The following is a 20244-nucleotide window of genomic DNA, read 5'->3' as shown; positions in this document are numbered from 1 at the left end:
TAATTACCTTCATCTAAATTCATAAGCTATAATATCTTTAAAATAAAAACCACACTGAGAAGTTAGTGATCACATTTCCTTGGGTAAAGTAATAAGCATATGTAATTTAAAATTTTAAAGTTTAGGGGTGCCTGGGTGGCTCAGCTGGTGTTAGGCATCTGACTTCGGCTCAGGTCATGATTTCACAGTTTGTGCGTTCGAGCCCCATGCCAGGCTTTGTGATGACAGCTCGGAGCCTGGAGCCTGCTTCAAATTCTGTGTGGGATACATAGTGGGATCCCTCACCGTGGGATACACGGTCTCTCTCTCTCTGCCCCACCCCTGCATGCACTCTGTCTCTGTCTCCAAAAATGAATAAACGTCAAACAAAATACATTTAACTTTAAAAGCATGCAATATAAACAGTATGGTCACCTTAATATTTTCAAAGACTGGTAGTAAAATTAATCTCAGTTTAATTTCTAGAATTCCTATGGTAGTAACTTTGAATATGGCTGAGTTAGAATACAACACAAATAGTTAACAATAAATGCAAAGATGGGAAAGTGTAAGAGCAACAAATCAGTATCAATACACCTGATAATTATAATTTTATTATGATAGGACCTTCTTATTTAGCCTCATTGTTATGCGCAAAGGATCTCTGAAGTGAGTCAAGAAACGCTTGAGTGGTCTGACAGCAGATTTCCCTTATTTTAAGCAGCCTTGACAGTTATAGCACTAACAGATAGATATCACTGGGTGATGAGACATGTCCCAGAGCAAGGGCGCTCTGAGTTCCTGTCCTGGTTCTTGCGTTTACCATTAAGTAACACCTCTAAAGTCCTCTCCACCCCTTCATGTAAATGACAGTGATTCGCTCTTCTCTTGTGGGAGGGACTTGGGTTCGCTCCAATATTCGCCATCGTGAAAATTCTTCCAATGCAGGTCTGTGTGCATACCTTCGCCTGTGCTCCTTACCGTTTCTTATGTTCTGTTTCTAAAAATAAACTCATCAACGCTTTTGATACATGTCTGGAAAGGAATTTGACAATGTGAATCAATTTACTTTTGCACCAGAAGGCAGTGCTCCTGTGCTCACCTCGCGGCAGGATACGGCAGCACCTTCCTCTGCGCTGAGTTCAGCTCCCTGCTACGTGATCTTCCACAGAGCTGCATCCTTCACAACCACACTCTTAAGGCATGCACAACATTTCCCCAGCTTTATCTATCACATTATAGATATTTAAGTTGTTTTTGATATTTTCCACTATGAAGAAGCTTTATATGTATTTTCCCCATCTTGCAGTCTTTTTCTTTATGATTCCCCAAAGCAAGGATTATTGAGAAAAGTCCTATAATTTGTATGGTAAGTAAATACATGTTCATATTAATTTAAAAACTAGCAAATGATTACTTTGATAGATATTGCCACATTGCTTTTTAGAACTGTACCAGTTTATATTCAATTGGGCATTTTGAGTATATACCATTTCACCATAATATGCCAACATTTTGTAAGATTTCAAATTATTTACTGGCTTCAGTTACAAAATAGTATCTTGTGGGGCACCTGGGTGGCTCAGTCAGTTAAGCATCAGACTTCAGCTCAGGTCATGATCTCATGGTTTGGAAGTTGAAGCCCTGTGTCAGGCTCAGCACTGACAGTGCATGGGATTCTTTCTCTCTCCCTCTCTGCCCTTCCCCAAACTGTGCTTTCTCTCTCTCTCAAAATAAATGAATAATCTTTAAAACACACACACACACACACACACACACACACACACATAGTATCTTCTTTTAGCACAATTATTTACTAATGAAGGCAGAGATTTTACTGTTTATTTCCAGTAGTATTACTTCATTTGTAAAGTATTTAGTCACATCCTTTGCTTATTTGTCTATTAAGGTTTTCAAATGTATATCTCACCAATTTGTTTGATTAATGATTAAGTCATTTTGCTTCATACATTTTTCTCAGAATGTTATTTGTCAGAATAACTATTTACATATAGTTTTAAATCTATTTTTTGTTCTTATTTCCTCATTCCTTCAAAGGTTAGAATTTTAAACTGCCTCCAAAGATTTTAACTCTAAAATTTTATTTTTTCACCTTTTTATTATCTTAATCTAGGATATTCGGTGGGTTAATAAATTCATTCTTAACCAATTATTTATCCCAATACAATGAATTGAGTGATTCATCTCTTCTCCATGTTTTCATATCTCCTTTATCACAAATATCTATGGGTAAGAATGTATTTTGCACCCTGCCCCTATATTAATATGTACATTTATATATATTTTTTAACATTTATTCATTTTTGAGAGACAAAGAGAGATGGAGTGAGCAGGAGAGGGGCAGAGAGAGAGGGAGACACAGAATCTGAAGCAGGCTCCAGGCTCTGCACTGACAGGCTGACAGCAATGAGCCTGGTGTGGGGCTCGAACCCACGAACTGTGAGACCATGACCTGAGCCAAAGTTGGACACTTACCCGACTGAGCCACCCAGGCGCCCCAGTATGTACATTTATAAAGCAACCCATAATTTTTAATTACTTTGCACATTTGTCACATGTTCCTATGTTGGGACAACCTCATTTTGCAGAAACTTTTACTTTTAGAATTTTTTCTATTCTCACCTGTTTATTCTTCCACGTGAATGTTAAAATAATACTCATTAAGAAATGCCTGACTAGGGCCGTTGGGTGGCTCAGTTGGTTGAGCATCAGACTTCGGCTCAGGTCATAATCTCACAGTTTGTAAGTTTGAGCCCTGTGTAGTGCTCCCTGCTGTCAGCATAGAGCCCACTTTGGATCCTTTGTTCCCCCTCTCTCTGCCCCTCCCCTACTCACACTCTCTCTCAAAGATAAACTTTAAAAAATTAAAAAAAAAATCCTGGCTAGATTTAATATGAATATTGGACTAAAATTATAAATTAACTGACATCTATTACCCTATGTAGAAATATAATTATCATTTCATTTCTTAAATCTTAGAGTTTACCATTACATTTTCAACATCCAAGATGAAAGTCTCACACATTTCTCTACAGTAAACAGTGTTCTAAACTTTGTCACTATTGCTTTTGTCACCTTAGATCTCACCTAATTTTCTGACCAATGACTGTCAGTATATAAAAATTCTAGAGATTCTCTCATATAAGGAAAATGTTCTATTTTTAATTAATGTGACACCATTATATATTTGTTCTTTTTACAATATCCATTATTTAATTTACTTCTCAATACACTGACTAGAATTATTGTACTTTGTATATTTAATGGCCAACACACTGTTTTCCATGTGCCTACCTAAGTACCTTTATTACAATAAAACTGACTTCAGGAATAACTTCTTACTGATCAACTTTAATAAAATTGCTTACATCTCATACATCTAAGCATACATACTACTTCCTTTTATTTTTAGTAAACCATCATTCTCATTTCTTTCCAGAGGTCTTACCACTGAAATGCCATATGTTCTCTCAGTAATTATGTTTATGGTGGAAAAATCCTGTAGATGATGCATGCTGGTTCATGAAACAGGACTGAAGCTTTCTAACTTCAAGTTTGAGGCCACAATACAAAAAACCATCTGCAAAATTTGCAGTGAGTCCGTATAATATGACTACTATAACAGAAGTGAATTTTTTTTAATTTTTTAATTTTTTTTTGAGAGAGAGACAGAGACAGAAAGACAGAGCGTGAGTGGGGCAGGAGCAGAGAGAGAGGGAGACACAGAATCTGAAGCAGGCTCCAGGCTCCAAGCTATCAGCACAGAACCCAAGGCGGGGCTTGAACCCACAAACCACGAGATCATGACCCGAGCCGAAGTCAGACGCTCAACCAACTGAACCACCCAGGCGCCCCAGAAGTGCATTTTTAAATTGATGTTTAATAAGCTAGCCTTCAACTTAACAAACTATTTTCTTAAAATAATGTTTTGTTATATATAGATAACAAATTACAAAAAAAATGGATTGTGAATCTTAAAAAGAGAACATACAGATTGGCAATCATTAATTACTGCCATGAAGATAAAGCAGTTTAAAATTTTTAAATTGTCTTTATGAACTTGAATATTTGCATCTTTACCTACTGCTGGATTATCAAACAATATAGAAACTTCAAAAAAGTGAAATGAAGAAAAATCGTTTTATTACTTAAATTATAAATGGCTATAATATGTATGAGAATCAATGGATAGTGTTGGCATGCTAGAGAGCTCTATGGAAGCAAGTGTCCTCTTCAGAAAATTCAAAACCAGAAAGAACTCTAAGAAAAAGTCTTTATTATTAAAGAAGGGCCTCTGGGCTTCACATGGAACACTGCATAGAAGCCCAAAGGCCCACTGATGTCACTGTCATTCAATGTGTTAGGGTCTCCAACCCTCACAAAAGACAGTGCTCTCTTGTGTGAATGAGAAGTGACAAAGTTCTTTACCTTGTCCTATGTCTTAGAACAATCAACTGAGTATCCCATAGAAAATTAATAGCATTTTTTTAAATAAACCTTCTCCTTCTATTGAATGCATCTTTAACAAAACATCATGTTACTTTTAGGTAGACAGTGTAGTGGTTACATGACAGACATAAATAGAAACAAGATGTCTCAAACCAAACGGGTGAACATCTTGATTCACTCTTTCCAAACTGCAAGCCATGGAAAGAAGGCCTGGTAACAATGTGAGAAGAGTTTTCTCAATCATTTGAGCGAAGTTCAAAGAGATATAAACTTCTGGGGCATGCCTGATTTGAGATAGAGCAAAGACTGGCAATATTCCAGGGATGGGAAATAAAACTGACTAACCAGAGACACACCCAATAAAATTATCTTCAAATGATCTTACTTCATAAAGAGAATAAAGAATGTTTTCGTTTTAGTATTTCCAAGATTGCTATCATAAGATGAGTAACTGTGAAATTACTAACTCATATCACTAGCTATATATGCCTCTACCAAATATGTTTAGAGAAGAGAAATAATTCTGCTAGAACCACAGAGCAAGAGAGGCTATGGATATTTATGTAGGTGGCAAATCTCATATTTTTAAAAATATACAGTAAGGTAGTCCTCATGAACACTAATAAACACTGAAGTTAGGGGACTAATTATTCCCCTAATGAATACTGTCAATAAATAACAAGGAGTTGAAGCCACTTTACAGACTCTTGTCAATCCTTTTACTAATTGGAAAAATTCCCAAATTAGATTTTGTTTCCATCTCACTGTTTAGTAAAGCCAAGAGAGATTACACGTGTAGCGTATACAGTAAAAGAATTACCACAACAGGCTTTAACCAGGACAGTATTCTTTAGCCCTCAGCTCAATTAGATCTCACAGTCAGTAAACACTAAATGATACTAAAATGATTAACAGGCGATACTAACTTCAATAGTCAATCAGATTTAGGGGCACATTATCCTCATTACTCAGGTGTCTATCTCGTCTGAAGCCTCAGCACAGAGTTTATGCCCAATTTAGACTATCTGAAATGTCAGAACACTGCCAGTTGGGTGGAAGCTATAAATAAGCTCACTTCCTCTAACTCTTGACTTTGATATTTCAGAATCCAGCTAAAAAGGATAAACTGCAACTAATGAATAAAAGACTGCTGAAATTAGATGAAGCAATAACAAAACTCTAATGACAATAACGAACTAGGATGCCTGGAGATTTTTAATAGGCAACAAGCAGATCCTGTATTTCACATGAATCCATTTTTCTGGCAGTGAACCAAGCAGAAGTCAGCCTTCTTCTGTAAGAAAATGAATTAGAATTTTAAAATATCCTAATCATATGTCAGCTAACACTTGAAATCTCTTATGGGTAAAATATTCTCAAAGCTTACTATATTTACCATTAATTTAAGAGTCAGGACTTCTAATACTAGACTCTGAACAGCGGATTTTGCTTTCCTCATAGGCATTATAACTCAGGTGGAGGTGATCAAACAGTGATCCCTGCTTAATTATTTCACAGACCAACCAGCTAGGCTTTTCTTATTTATGGATTTATACAGAATATAGTTACCTAGGCTTTTTTTCCCCCCAGGATTACACCTTTTAGATTAAATGCTTCATTGACCAGTGGCTGTAAACAATGTGACTCACAATTAAGAGAAAGATTTTTTTTTAACACAAACATGCAATACTTTGATGTCCCTCAATAAACTACAATTGCTGATTACCACAGCTTAATATTTACTTATGCTACTTTTGGAAAACATTCATTTGAAGAATACTGGGCACCAAACACATTGATTAGACTCCTCTGGTAATGCACAAAACCCCCAACTGGTGTTATTCCAGCTAGGAAACAATCTGAGAATGACTTTTGGAAGTTGTGAATTAAAGTGACTTTTTTAAAGCCAATAGATCTCTAAACATGCATCCAAATGTTTGCTGTGTTTAATCTAATAATACCGCTTGTGGTCCAAACAGTTTTTCATCAACTCTGCATATCCTCAGTGGTAACAATATGCTCATCCTCTCAGATTGGGTATAGTTTTTAGAAATCACCTCAAATCATTCAGGGACCAGTTGGTGCATAAACTGCATTTTAAATTAAAAACTCTAAGAGTCTCTCCAGCATGTTTAATGACCTTGTTATGCAGGCAATGCCCCAAAAGGAGGAACCCTAAAAAGGATTTAAGTAATAGCTCATCACTGGTAGTATAAACCCACAAAGTGACTTCTTTGAAAAGATCACCAGAGCGCCTGGGTGGCTTAGTCAGTTGAGCGTCCAACTTCAGCTCAGGCCATGGTCTCATGGTTCATGAGTTCTAGCCCCACACTGGGGTCTGTGCTGATAGCTTGGAGCCTGGAGCCTGCTTTGAATCCTGTGTCTTCCTCTCTCCCTGCCCCTCCCCTGCTCACTCTCACTCTCTTTCTCTCTCTCTCAAAAATAAATAAACATTAAAAACAATTTTTTTTAAGATCATTTGTTTGGGCTAAATGCTCTCACATCTCTACAAACCATTCAGTACTTCATAGGCACACTTCCTACCTAATGTTTATCCTGACTTGTGGAGCTTACAACGGACAAAGTTATTTCACTGCAAACCTCTAGACAGTCCATACTCCTAGCTTGGGTAGCTTTAAGATCACATACATCTAACCATCATTTCCCCCCTCCATTTTCTGAATGATTTAGAACACATTTAAATTTTACAGTTTTCAAATTAATATAATTTCCTAACATTGGCCAATGAGAGTGACCACATGGTTTACAAGAATTAGTTTAAACATTATTTGGCAATGGCACTTCTAAATGTGACATCAGAAGAGGACAACTAACACCCCTTAAACTTTATTTGGCCCTTCTTCATATGCCTGTTCTGCTGTATATCAGGTAGAACCACATGAAATTGACATTTCTATAAGTCACAAATGCTTGAATATCAGTAACTTCAGCTGGTTCAACTTAACAACATTGCTCTAAGACAAAAAAAAAAAAAGTGTGAACATCTATCAAAAGAGCTGATGAGATATAGGCTGTTATATACATGGCCATCTTCCTAGCAAGAACTTATATTTATGCAAAGTTTGATAGTTTATAAAAACCTTAATATATATATTATGGAACTTTGCAACCCTGTGAGTTAGGCAGATCAGATATGCTGATTTCCACTTCATGGATGAGAAAATAAGGCTCAGATGTTAAATCAATTGCTCAAATGTCCAAAAGTAATGGGGCAAGAAATCAAACCTAAGCCCTTTGACTCTTGATATTTGCTGCAGACAACCTTCCTTTAAAAGGATAATCTAAGTCATCTAAATACAAGTACATATACTCCCAGTGTTTGCTTTGGGACAGATTCCATAAATACCGACGTGGTAAGTGTCTAGATTGGAGTACTTAAGCCCTTTCAAAAACGTGGGTGCATACTCAAGTACATTCTTATAATTTATTTGCTCACTTCTGCAACCTGCACCCTCACCCAAGACTTCATCTTTACATCCCACAGCCCTACCTCTCCCTTACCCCCAAAGGTCACATACCTGGCTAACTGCACTCTGATCCACAGAAGGACAAAGCAGTATACCAGACATATGATGTAGGCCTCATACCATCAATCATGCCAGAAGCCTAGTTTACTTATGATAACCAAAATCTGGGACACGATTTTCAACAATATATTAGCTAAATGTGAATGGCCCATGCATAACTCAACGTGATTGCAGTAATGTAATGACTCCACTTAAAGCTTAAAAGAAAAATTTGCTACTGCTTAAATTTGTTCTACAAGCATCACCCTTTATTGATGAAAAAAAGAAAAAACTTATATTAACTTCTAAACCAGGCAATTCCATATGTTAGAATACTCAGAGTAAGGGAGAGCTGGTGCAATGTAATACAGCTTCCTCCTCAACCACCCACCCCTACTGGCCCATCAAGAAATAACAGAATCTTTCTTGTTTACTAATTTAAAATAATATATATTTCACTAATGCTATCTTTAGATGCAGAGACTGATAATCCCTTCCTGCTGTCTGGTACTGTAGGGGTATCAATTTGCAGAGATCAAATCTCACTTGTTACCAAGAAAACAGATCTGTGACTAAGGTGGCCATGATGACAACTCACAACACACACATACACACCTTTGCTTTTGAAGAATGTTTTCAGTGCTTTAAATACTTACTCACACAACAGAACACCATTCTCTAGAGAAGCTCGAAAATCCTTTGTCTCAAAATTCTTCTCTGTTACTGCCTGAAAGACAGATTTAGGTATTAATGTTCTCTCAATCGGGGTTAATACACAAGTCAAATTCAGCACAAGATTAATAAATACGCATCTAATGTTATACCTGAAAGAAGTGCATATATCACCAAAAGTCGTTCCATTTAGGAAATTACATGTAGTTTTAAGTTACAAAGAGAGAGATTAACCATTTTAGTATGAGCAAATATAAAAAGAAAAAAAAACATAATGAGAGTTTTCTGTAATGTAACTATCTAATGGCAGATCACCAAAAGTTAGAAGCTAAATTTCCAATATGTTTTCTGTAAAAATCCTATGGGCAACCTAGTTTACCAAGAATAAATAAAAATAGATTAAGATATAAACTTGAAATACCAACTATAGATGCATATCACTAATTTCAGTCCCATCCTTAAATTCCTCAAGTTTCATGGCAAAGCAAAACAGCAGAGGGCATGACTCTCCTGAAACAGATTTACGAAATGGTCCTGACTTGCATCATGAGCTCTTTACTGAAACATCGTAGGGAGAAGGCTATTAAATCCCAACACAGAGAGACAAAAGAAAGACATGGAAGATGGTACATATTTTAAACAGACAATTCCTCCCTTAAGGCTATAACATATGAACAGGCCACCTACAGTCACCACAACCAATGTTCCTTAGCGAAACCACCTGGAAAAATGTCTACAGATCTGGTCTCTTGAGGGTGGAGTAGTTGGGAGGAAAGTGGATCTTACAGAGGATATAGTAGCAGAGAAAATGGAGGCCACGGTGGGAAAAAGCTGGTCCAAGAACAACTCCCAAAACTGGCTCCCTAGCTAACGGTGCGGGAAGAGTATGCTACAATGGCAGTGATGCCAGCAGCCCTAGAGGTGCACCCGTCACCTGAAAGCAAGGGCCCTCACTCCACCTGCCACTGCAGGGGAAAAATGGAAATCTGACTCGGGAAGTCCCTAACCTTAAACCCTAAGTGAGCTATAAGGCTCCTGCTGTCCTTACTCACCGCTGCTAGGTTTTCAGCCCACCTAGAGTCCCTGTATGCCTTCCGCATCTTTTCCATAATGCCCAACATTGCTATAGCTAGACATATTATCCGTTAAATGCAAAACAAGTTGTTTTTAGAATAAAAGTTAGTTTCTCATAAGCTGGTTCTATAAATATGGATGGGAGCCTGGGCCAGGAAGTAATACACTCAAACACAAGAAGTAGATCCTTTCCTATACACAGCATTAATCTACAGAAGGCTACATTGCTGCATGAATTAAACATGTGCTGAGTGTCTCTGTTACAGACACTTACCTGGATACTGGGTCGAGATCTAAAGAAAAAAAAATGCAAGAAGCTCTTCCCTTAAAGACCTCACAGTCACATAAGTAAACACAAAGTATAAAAATGCAATAAAACATATCTAAACAGACTGATACATTCCTTTGGGGGGAAAACCCTAAGTGGCCCATGGATTATCCCAGGTACCCCATGTAGCACAAACTCTCTTGAATTTCCCCCAAATAGACCCAAAACAAACTCAAGATAAGCATGGATCCCAACCAGGAAAAACACAGTAACATCTCCTTTACCTGAAAACTCCTCTCCAAAGCCAAAAAGGCATAAAAAAGTCCCAAGAACATCCAAAACGGATGTCAAAGTCTATTCTGTCTAGTCATAGGACAGCCCCTCAGAGCCACCAATACTTGATTATCCACCACTGACACAATCTGGTGACTGAGGTTCCCAAATTAACCCAGATTAGAAGCAGTAAGTTACAAGAAAGAAAGGTTGTTCGTACTGACACATGGATAGCAGTGAAGACAGTCAACAGTCCTGGATGGGGCCAATCAAGAGGGCATGGCAGCAAATGATGGAATGGAAAGAGAAAGGGCTCATGTCAGACAAAAGTATGTTCATATCCCACTTTCATTACCTAAGAGCTGTGTGACCTTAAGCAAGTTAAATAACCTTTCTGAACCCATCTACTCATCTCAAACAAGGAAAATAGCACCTACTTATTAGCTTATAATGGCCAAGAGGCTGTGCAATCAAATACTTGAGGGTAGCTAACAGCCATGAAGCTTAACCTCTTTACAGGCACTGACCTGCAAGTTAGCACTCTGACAACACACTCTGATAATTAACCCTCAAAGGAATATCTCTGCACCATACAGAAAGCTTAGTAACATTCAGAATATTAAGTAGAAATAATAAAATATACAGACATATTCAGAAAACCCAACTATCCAGAATGGTTTATTTCCCCACAAAGACTACAGAAAGGCAAAATTCATGGTATGTAGATTTCAGACCACACCCATCCATGTCAAAATATTAGTGTACTCTTGTATATATATGTGTATATCTATAATATTTTCAAAATCTAAATATTGATAATATAAAACCAGACTCCATTTATACTGTATTTATAAAGAAAACAGAATATAAAAGATAAACAAAGATCTTTAAGTAAGAGTCCATAGATTAAGGACATGGGAATCTGGCATTCTCTGTACATTACTGAAGGTATTATAAAACCATACCACCATTCTAGAAGGCAACTTGGGATATGTATTTGAAGTCTTAAATATGCATACTCTGAGGCACACCAAGTGCAGATCCAGGAATTTATACTACAACAGCAGGACAAGAACACGAAGACATGACAGGACTGTTTCACAGCATTATGTGTAACAGCAACAATTATAAACATCCTAAATGCCCAATAAGAAATTTGTTAAATTAGGATATAACCACAAAACAGAAAACTACATGAAATTTAAACTCATGTCATGAAAGTAGATCACTTGTAAAGAATACTTAATGTAGGGGCACCTGGGTGGCTCAGTTGGTTAAGCTTCCAACTCTTGATTTCAGCTCAGGTCATGATCCCAGGGTCATGGGATCAAGCCCCACATGAGGCTCTGCACTGAGCATGGAGCCTTCTTAAGATTCATTCTCTCTCTCTCTCTCTCTCTCTCTCTCTCTGTGTGTGTCTCTCCTTCCTTCCCTGCCTCCAACCCCTGCCCCACTCACATGCTTTGTCTCTAAAATTAAAAAAATTTTAATTTAATTTAAAAAAGAATACTTAATGTATTAATTACAACTTGCTAGAAAATTACAGAACCATCCACATGCAACCAAAAACCTACAGCATTTTGTAAGTACTCAGCAAGAAAGTATTCCAACTGCATCACACACTAAATGTTCTTAAACTAAAAAAATTAACTTGTCTTCAATCTATATTTAGATTTTTTTTAATCTAAATTAGTGTATTTCACCATGTAATATGCCCTTTAAGATAATCCTCCACTCTTCTGGGTGTAATAGGTAACTCTGTAAGTTAAAAATGTTCCATTAATTTTTTTATTATGTTCCTGGATAAAAGAAAACTGAGTCTTAATATATAATGATTATGTGTGCAAGAGAGACAAAGAAAGCAAATACAGTACTTGAAATGAAAATGAAAAGTTATCTTTAAGTGGTTTAAGAGATTCCCTGGATATTTTCATGAACATTAGAAATTATTCATACTACATATGCTAGCTACCCCAACCTCAGTAATTCAAAACATCTGTTTATTGTAAAGTACAAATTTTTAATTAGCAAATTATATATCCATGTAAATATAAAGTCATCTAAGACCCATCCTAGGGGACTAAAACAAAAAAGTTTTTCCTAGTGTTTTAAACCACAAAAAGAAAGCGTAAATTTATAGCAGAGATGTTTGGTCTACAGAACTACCTGGGCCACATTCCTTAAGAAACATACAATATGGTATCTACTGTTCCCAGTGAGGCCAGCTCAGGAATCCCTGCCCTGCCATTTTCTACCTGTAACTCTGGACAAGCCAGATTAACTTTCTTAATGTTCTCATCTGTGCCATGGAGACACAAAGTACCCTCCCTCATAGGGTGACTGAGAATTAAATAAGATAAAATATATGAAACACTCAACCCTTGCCTCAGGAGGAGCACTGACAAACGTTAGCTAGTGTAATTAGCCATTACCATCCATCTGTAGAATGAAGACAAGAAGTTTCATCTTATCCAACAAACAAAAGTCTGTTTTGCCAGACATGACATCCTTTAATTAAAGGAAGAGACTGATTTACTACATTATAAAAATCCACTAGACTACCTTCTGTATCGTGGAAAGTGTAAATATTGTAGAAACCTGTAAAGGAACTCAAAATACAGTGAAGGCAGCTTGTTAAAACAATTAAATCATACTTTAAAATATAAACCCATCCTTATTTTAAGAAAGATTCAGTGCGCAGAAATTCCAGAATTTTGAAAGAACAAACTAGAAGTTCTAATCTAACAATTACTATTGTGTTCAAAAATTTTGAACCTTACTCATTAGTAAATTATTTGAGGTGTGATACATTTTACGTAATGAGGTTGTGATTCATAGGAGCTAAATAAATAAAGACTACGTGTTTCCCTCATAAGCTAACAGAAGTCAACACAAACGAGTAATAATCACTCAGTAGTTACAGTCACACCTTGCCTTCTATAAAAACTTGGTTTTTTTCTACTTTTTTGTGCCCCTTTCCATATTTCCCTAATGCAGCTAAATAAAACCATTACCTGAACTAACCTGAGAGGTACATCAGACAAAAAGGCCTGGGGTTTAACCCTGGACCCATCTCAATGGACACACTTTTGACAAGCCACTGCTCAGTCCCCTGATTGAAACAAAAACAAAAAACACTGATACTTGCCCTATCTACTTCACAGCACACAAATGATATGTAGAAATACATGAGCCCTCTAAAAAACAAACAACAACAACAGAAAAACCCAAACAAACAAAAAGACTACACACTAGAGTCCAGGCTAGTGCCTCTTCCAGCGTGCGTCCCGTGTACTGACTGGCCATCCTATTGGAAAGTAGCTAAGAAGAAACAGGACCAAGCAGGAAGCTCTTGGGTGAGAAGCTTCCTATGAAGTTAATTACTCTCCAGAGCATATTAAGGGTGGAGCGACAGGCCAAAAGCAGACTCCGCATAAACACCACTACCAAACCTGTCTTACCACCCATAGCCTCCAGAGAAGCCCATGATAGGAAGTTTTCAAAGGGCATATTTTGTGAAAGAAAATATCAGCTAAGTATACAGGCAATAAGTACAAGTTCACAAATTTCAAAAAAAGCCATTTCTTTTGCTATGAAATGTATTAATTTAATAAACAAATGGGAGCTACCTTCACACCCTCTATTGTCTCCTTTATATTTTAATCCTACGGCTGGATGAGATTTCCCACAAAATGTGAGCAACACGCTTCTCTAACGCTCCATCATCTCTCCATTCCAATCCTGACCACATAACCCACATGACTTAAATCCCAAACATTCTGGGAACTTCTCAAAGACCACTTCATACCAGACTGGTTATCAGCAAAACATCCACTAATGCAAGTCAGCAGACACTCATCTCGTTTAAATTTTTCAATTCCTTTCAAGCAGCCATGTAAAAGATGTTTAGAATCCAAAAATGGCTCTCAATCATATTTTTGTGTGAATCACTGAATAAAAACATAGTGCCCATTTAAGTTGTTTTAAAAGAGGGAAAGTGATGTTCGCAAAAAAAACTAGGCCATGAGCTTCCGATGGTCTCATAACTGGTTCCAAATGGAGTTACATATTAACTGGTTGATCAACTACTAGATCATATTTAAGATACACATATGATTATCATCATGCCAATCATTTCAACCTAAGTAACGCAAAAAACAAAACAAAACAGAACAAAAACAAAACCCAAGGAACATTTACCCCCAGAAGTCACTGTGGAACACAGGACACACATCATGAAACAATTCACAAAAGATGGGTCTGCCCTAATTTTTCCATTCAAGGGAATGACTGAGTGTTCGCCTTCAAATGAGAGAGCCCATATCAGGCATTGTTTCCACAGCCAGAAGCCCCAGGCCAGTGCACATCAAGGACCTGTCCCGCTTTCGGTCAATTTCTAAAGCTGTCAAAGAATTAAAAACACCTCTCTCTCCTTTCTTCCATTAAAAATCGGGTTTTTAAATTTTTTAATGTTTATTTTTGAGAGAGAGAGAGAGACAGAGACAGCGTGAGCAGGAGAGGGGCAGAGAGAGAGAGAGTCACACACAGAATCCGAAGCAGGCTCCAGGCTCTGAGCTGTCAGCACAGAGCCTGACACGAGACTCGAACCCACGAACCACAAGATCATGACCTGAGCAGAAGTTGGACGCTTAACTGACTGAGCCACCCAGGCACCCCCATTAAAATTCATTTTTGAAGGGGGGCACCTGGGTGGCTTAGTCGGTTAAGCATCTGACTTCAGCTCAGGTCATGAACTTATGGTTTATGAGTTTGAGCCCCGTGTCGGCTCTGTGCTGACAGTTCAGAGCCTGGAGCCTGCTTCCAATTCTGTGTCTCCCTCTCTCTCTGCCCCTCCCCTGCCTGTGCTGTGTCTCTCTATGTCTCAAAAATAAATAAACATAAAAAAAATTTTTTTTAATTCATTTTTGAAGCAACTGCTACATGATCCCGACAACTCCACAATACAGGTCCAATTTTTATATCCCATTAGTTGTCTCTATCATGGTTTATGATACAATAACTTTGACAGATCTTACTGGTCACACATGCCAAAAACTTACAAACACAAGGACTGAGGTGCACAATCAAAAGCATTAGGTAGAAACTAAACATAATTCAAATAAAACAAATGTCTACCTCCTAGCTCCTGTCCTGGAGTAAAATTATTGAAAAGGTTATTCACATTGTTAGAGAAGCCAGTTCTTCCTAAAAGGATGGGCCCTGTTCTTTTGAAACTACCCTAATACTGTGTCCCAAATAGAAAGGAACTTGGAGACAAAGAAGATGAGACTGGAACCTTAGGCTCCTTTGTATAATCAAGAGTGAGTCTCTGATTGTCCCCAGGCCTCAGTCTTCTCTGCTGTGAATCAGGTACCCGGATTATGACAGCCAACACTTACTCTGCTTACTTCGTGCACAATCTCCCTTCATTGGCACAGTAACCCTATGTGGTAGGAGCTCTTAGCCCATTTTTGCATGAGGAAACTAAGTTACAATATGGTTGCTTGGGTTGAGATCTAGGTCAGTAAGTAGCTCCCTACCTAACAGGAGTTGAGAATCAAGTCCCAATGTCTATCATTTATCACAGCATGGAGTGAACTCTACAATGTAATCAGGAACCTATGCCCTGGCCATGCCAGTCTACACTGCACAGTCTCCAGGGCAGAACTGTCTTACCCAACTTCCCATTGGTTGAAATACAGTGTACACATACTAGTCACTTATGTGAAATTTAATTATTACTCTTCCTTTGAGTATTTACACCACAAACATTTTAAGCAAAATAGAACAAGACCAAAACAAAACAAAAACAAACAGATGGTTACATTTCAAGTGTGTGGGGTAGGGGGTGATGGGAGGGGGGTGGGGAGTGTTTTGGAGGAAGAACCTACCTCAATTCCTGATATCACTTTATTAAAGTAGCCTTCTACTGCATAAGAGCTAACCCATTCTAGTTTTGTCAATAGTTTAAGGATAAACACAAGGATCTATGAAAACATATCACTCTAGTGATACACCTTTTCAAAAGGGAATATTCCTGTACAGGAGTGCTGACTTGAAGGGGCACATGCACCCCAATGTTTATAGCAGTGTTATCAACAATAGCCAAATTATGGGAAGAGCCCAAATGTCCATCAACTGATGAATGGATTAAGAACATGTGGTGTACCTATGTAATGGAATACTACTCGGCGATGAAAAAGAATGGGATCTTGCCATTTGCCATAACATAAATGGAACTGGAGGATATTATGCTAAGCGAAATAAGGCAATCAGAGAGAGACAGATACCACATGATTTCACTCATATATGGAATTTGAGAAACTTATCAGATGATCATAGGGGAAGGGAAAGAAAAAAACAAGATAAAAGCAGAGAGGGAGGCAAACCATTAGAGATTATTAAATCCAGGGAACAAACTAGAAGCTTTGATGGGGGTGGCAGAGTAGGTTGGGTGGGGAAAGTGGGCGATAGGCATGAAGGAAGGCACTTGTTGGGATAAGCATTAGGTGTTATATGTAAGTACTGAATCATTGGATTCTACTCCTAAAGCCAAGATTACACTGTATGTTAACTAACCTGAGAATTAAAAAAAAAAAAAAAAAAAAAAAAAAAAAAAAATTAAAGGGAATATTCCTGGACAAAATGTTAAAAATTGAGAACTTGTCACCACTATGGATTTGCTACCTGAAATTTTATCCAGACTAAACAATATGTTTTAATTTAACTTTCCATTTAAACTATTTCTTGGGGCGCCTGGGTGGCGCAGTCGGTTAAGCGTCCAACTTCAGCCAGGTCACGATCTCGCACTCCGTGAGTTCGAGCCCCGCGTCAGGCTCTGGGCTGATGGCTCGGAGCCTGTTTCTGATTCTGTGTCTCCCTCTCTCTCTGCCCCTCCCCGTTCATGCTCTGTCTCTCTCTGTCCCAAAAATAAATAAACGTTGAAAAAAAATAAATAAACTATTTCTTAATTTTAACAGAGATACTAAGAAAGTACCCAGTTATTCACTCAAAAATCACATAATGACAGTTGCTATGCACATACCTGGCATGGCGCTTGGCACTAGGAATATAAAAAGTTGAGATGAAGCAATTCTCAGAAATCCCTCTTTAAAAATCTAACCCTGTTTTGAAATGCATACCCAAAATGCTATTTTAAGCCGGGGCATCTCTCTAAAATGTGATTAACCCTCTGAATTACAGCATGTTCTTGGTTAACTTATATTGTATATTCAGCAAATAATATTGCTTTAAGCAACATAATTCTCAAGTCACTGGCCTCTCTTATGATTTGGCATTGTACTACATAATACCCTGGAGTATACTAGGACTGTTTTTGCCAATACTAATATCACTTGATAGCCAATCCAAAGCTAACTCTCAGTCTTCCAAAATAGTGGTAATCAGAATTGCACAGATCACCGAATTCTAAATGGAATCCAAAAGTCTCCGAATGGTCAAAAATCTAAACCTTTTTCCTGCCCCCATGGTTCCCTTAAGCCCTGAGTCTCAGTGGTTCACATAAGTTACACCTCCCACTTCGCCTTCTCTTGGGAAGGACCCACGGGTCCTCATAAAGCCAGGAAGGAAAAAGAGCAAAATGCAAAGCTCCCAGTTGCATTCCCAGATAATTAAGAGCCAACTATCATTATAAACACTCAAAATTCTCACTCAATCATCATCAGGCCAAATGTCAACTATACTCAGATTTAGAAGTGCAAAAAAAAAAAATGAGTTTAAACATAATTTCTGCTCCAGAAGTGGCCACTTCCCTATACGATTACTAACTCTTAGGATACAGTCTCAAATAATCTTGGCTTAACCAATTATTAATAAGCCAAAAATGAAAAGCAACTGGAAAGAACTAAATAAAACCAAGGGAAGAGGAAGATTTGCTTCAGGGCTGACCATTTATGCGCCAGGTTTCATCTAGATACCAAATCCAAGAGAACCTGTCAGCAGCTAGTTAAGTTCACTGAAAACATCACACACACATGTGCTCAGGTTTTACAGCTATACTTTGTTCAGTTAACGATCACAAAAACTACTTCCAAAGGGTAAAGTATAAAGTACATTTGGTCTATAGATACAGGTTCATACTCCAATTTATGCTGTTGCAGACAATAAGGAAGATATTCCAAGGGAAAAAAAAGTCTACAAAAAGCCTAGCCTAGTATATAAATTATTAGTTTTTTCCAGATCAAGAAGTTTTCAAATAACTAGCACACAAGGCACACGTAGATGTGAACATCCATTATCAGGATATTTTAAGTATAGTTCAAATGCTTAATATAATCATGGGTTGTCAAGAGTCAAGAGATGTTCTTTTTTCCAGAAATGTCTCACATACACATTAGCAAGTCTCAACAATTATCTGCTTATCTCCCAGAGAATTACTATGAGAGTCATCACTGTGGGAAACATTCATTTGGGGAAATAGTGTGTCTATATTACAGGTAAGAGTCACTACTTATTTTATATGAACTTCAAATTGATAGTTACATCCCCTGGCACCAATGATATGCTTTAGTCGCCTGTGTAAGTTTGGTATTAAGGAATGGAGCTGAGGTGAGCACTAACACAGGAGTTCCCTAAATGATTCTTGATGGATTCCTATTGCAAGCTAACACTTCAGTCCTTCTGACCCACTTGTCAATCTTCCTTCCACTCAGCAGTGAATTTCTAGGAAACAAGAGACAGTTATAATATATTCCTAAGCATATACCCAAGAGAAATAAAAACATGCCCACACAAAATCTTATATATGAATGTTCACAGCAGCATTACTTATATTAGCCAAAGAATAAAAAAAATCCAAATGTTCACCCATGGATGAATGAATAAATAGAATACAGCATAACCATACAGTGGAGGATCATTCAGCCATAAAATGGAACAAAGTACTAATACATGATACAACATGGAGAAACCCTGAAAAACACACAGCTAAAGGAAAAGAGCCAGACACAAAAAAATTACATATTGTGTGATTCCATTTTATGTGAAATGTCCAGAATAGGCAAATCCAGAGAGACAGAAAGTAGATTAGCGGTTGCCAGAAGGTTAGGGGAAGAGAAGAATGGGGAGTGACTGTTAATGTGTATAAGGTTTCTTTTGAAGGATGACAATATTCTGAAATTAAACAGTGGTGATGGTTGCACAACTCTGTGAATACACCAAACAACAACAACAACAACAACAATGAATTGTATACTTTAAAAAGTGAATTGTATATGAATTATAGCTCAATAAATACGCTCTTTAAAAAAAATTGTACACCTAGAAATTTGTGCATTTTACTGAAAGTTAATACGGATGACTTTTAAAAAGATGGTTCTAAAAGGCCTTAGACACTATCTATACCCCATACACAAAAGACAATCAACATGAGTTAAGCCAATAAAGTAATTTCTGTACTCTAAATGCCCACCTCCCTTAAAAAGTTACATGTAATTTCAAAGAAATAGGTCTAAGCTTCCAAAGTGGAGTTTCCTCTACCTGACATAGAAATGTTTGAGTATTAAATTATGATTTTTCCTTTTATATAATAGTACCTATCTTTTGGTTTTTAAATGTGTCATCTTTGCATTGTATCTAAATAATGCCACAACCCTAAGTTTTCTTATGTGCATCTATGCCCTTTTTATTATTTTTTTATTTTTTTTTTTTTACCTGAAATGGAGGAAAGAACAGGTTTGTTTTTTTTTTTAATTTTTTTTTCAACGTTTTTTATTTATTTTTGGGACAGAGAGAGACAGAGCATGAACGGGGGAGGGGCAGAGAGAGGGAGACACAGAATCGGAAACAGGCTCCAGGCTCTGAGCCATCAGCCCAGAGCCCGACGCGGGGCTCGAACCCACGGACCGTGAGATCGTGACCTGGCTGAAGTCGGACGCTTAACCGACTGCGCCACCCAGGCGCCCCATATGCCCTTTTTAGATAATTTGCTTTACTTATATGGTTTCAAAGCAGAACACACAC

The 20244-nt window shown here is 37.5% G+C and overlaps 1 protein-coding gene across 1 annotated transcript in view; it reads right to left on the bottom strand.

Moving 5' to 3' along the window:
- Positions 1 to 20244, bottom strand: part of LMO7 (LIM domain 7) — a 195823-nt gene that overhangs the window by 117277 nt on the left and 58302 nt on the right. Inside the window, exon 3 of the mRNA XM_047080733.1 lies at positions 8633 to 8703. Coding sequence (XP_046936689.1) covers positions 8633 to 8703 — 71 coding nt within the window. The remainder of the gene's footprint in view (positions 1 to 8632; positions 8704 to 20244) is intronic.

This window comes from Lynx rufus, unplaced genomic scaffold (assembly GCF_022079265.1).
Source record: "Lynx rufus isolate CCGP_SWC_20201006 ecotype Redwood Valley unplaced genomic scaffold, mLynRuf1.p SCAF_1, whole genome shotgun sequence".
Taxonomy (NCBI): Eukaryota; Metazoa; Chordata; class Mammalia; order Carnivora; family Felidae; genus Lynx; species Lynx rufus.
The sequence above is the reverse complement of the archived record's forward strand: the minus strand, read 5'-3'. Positions and strand labels throughout refer to the sequence as shown.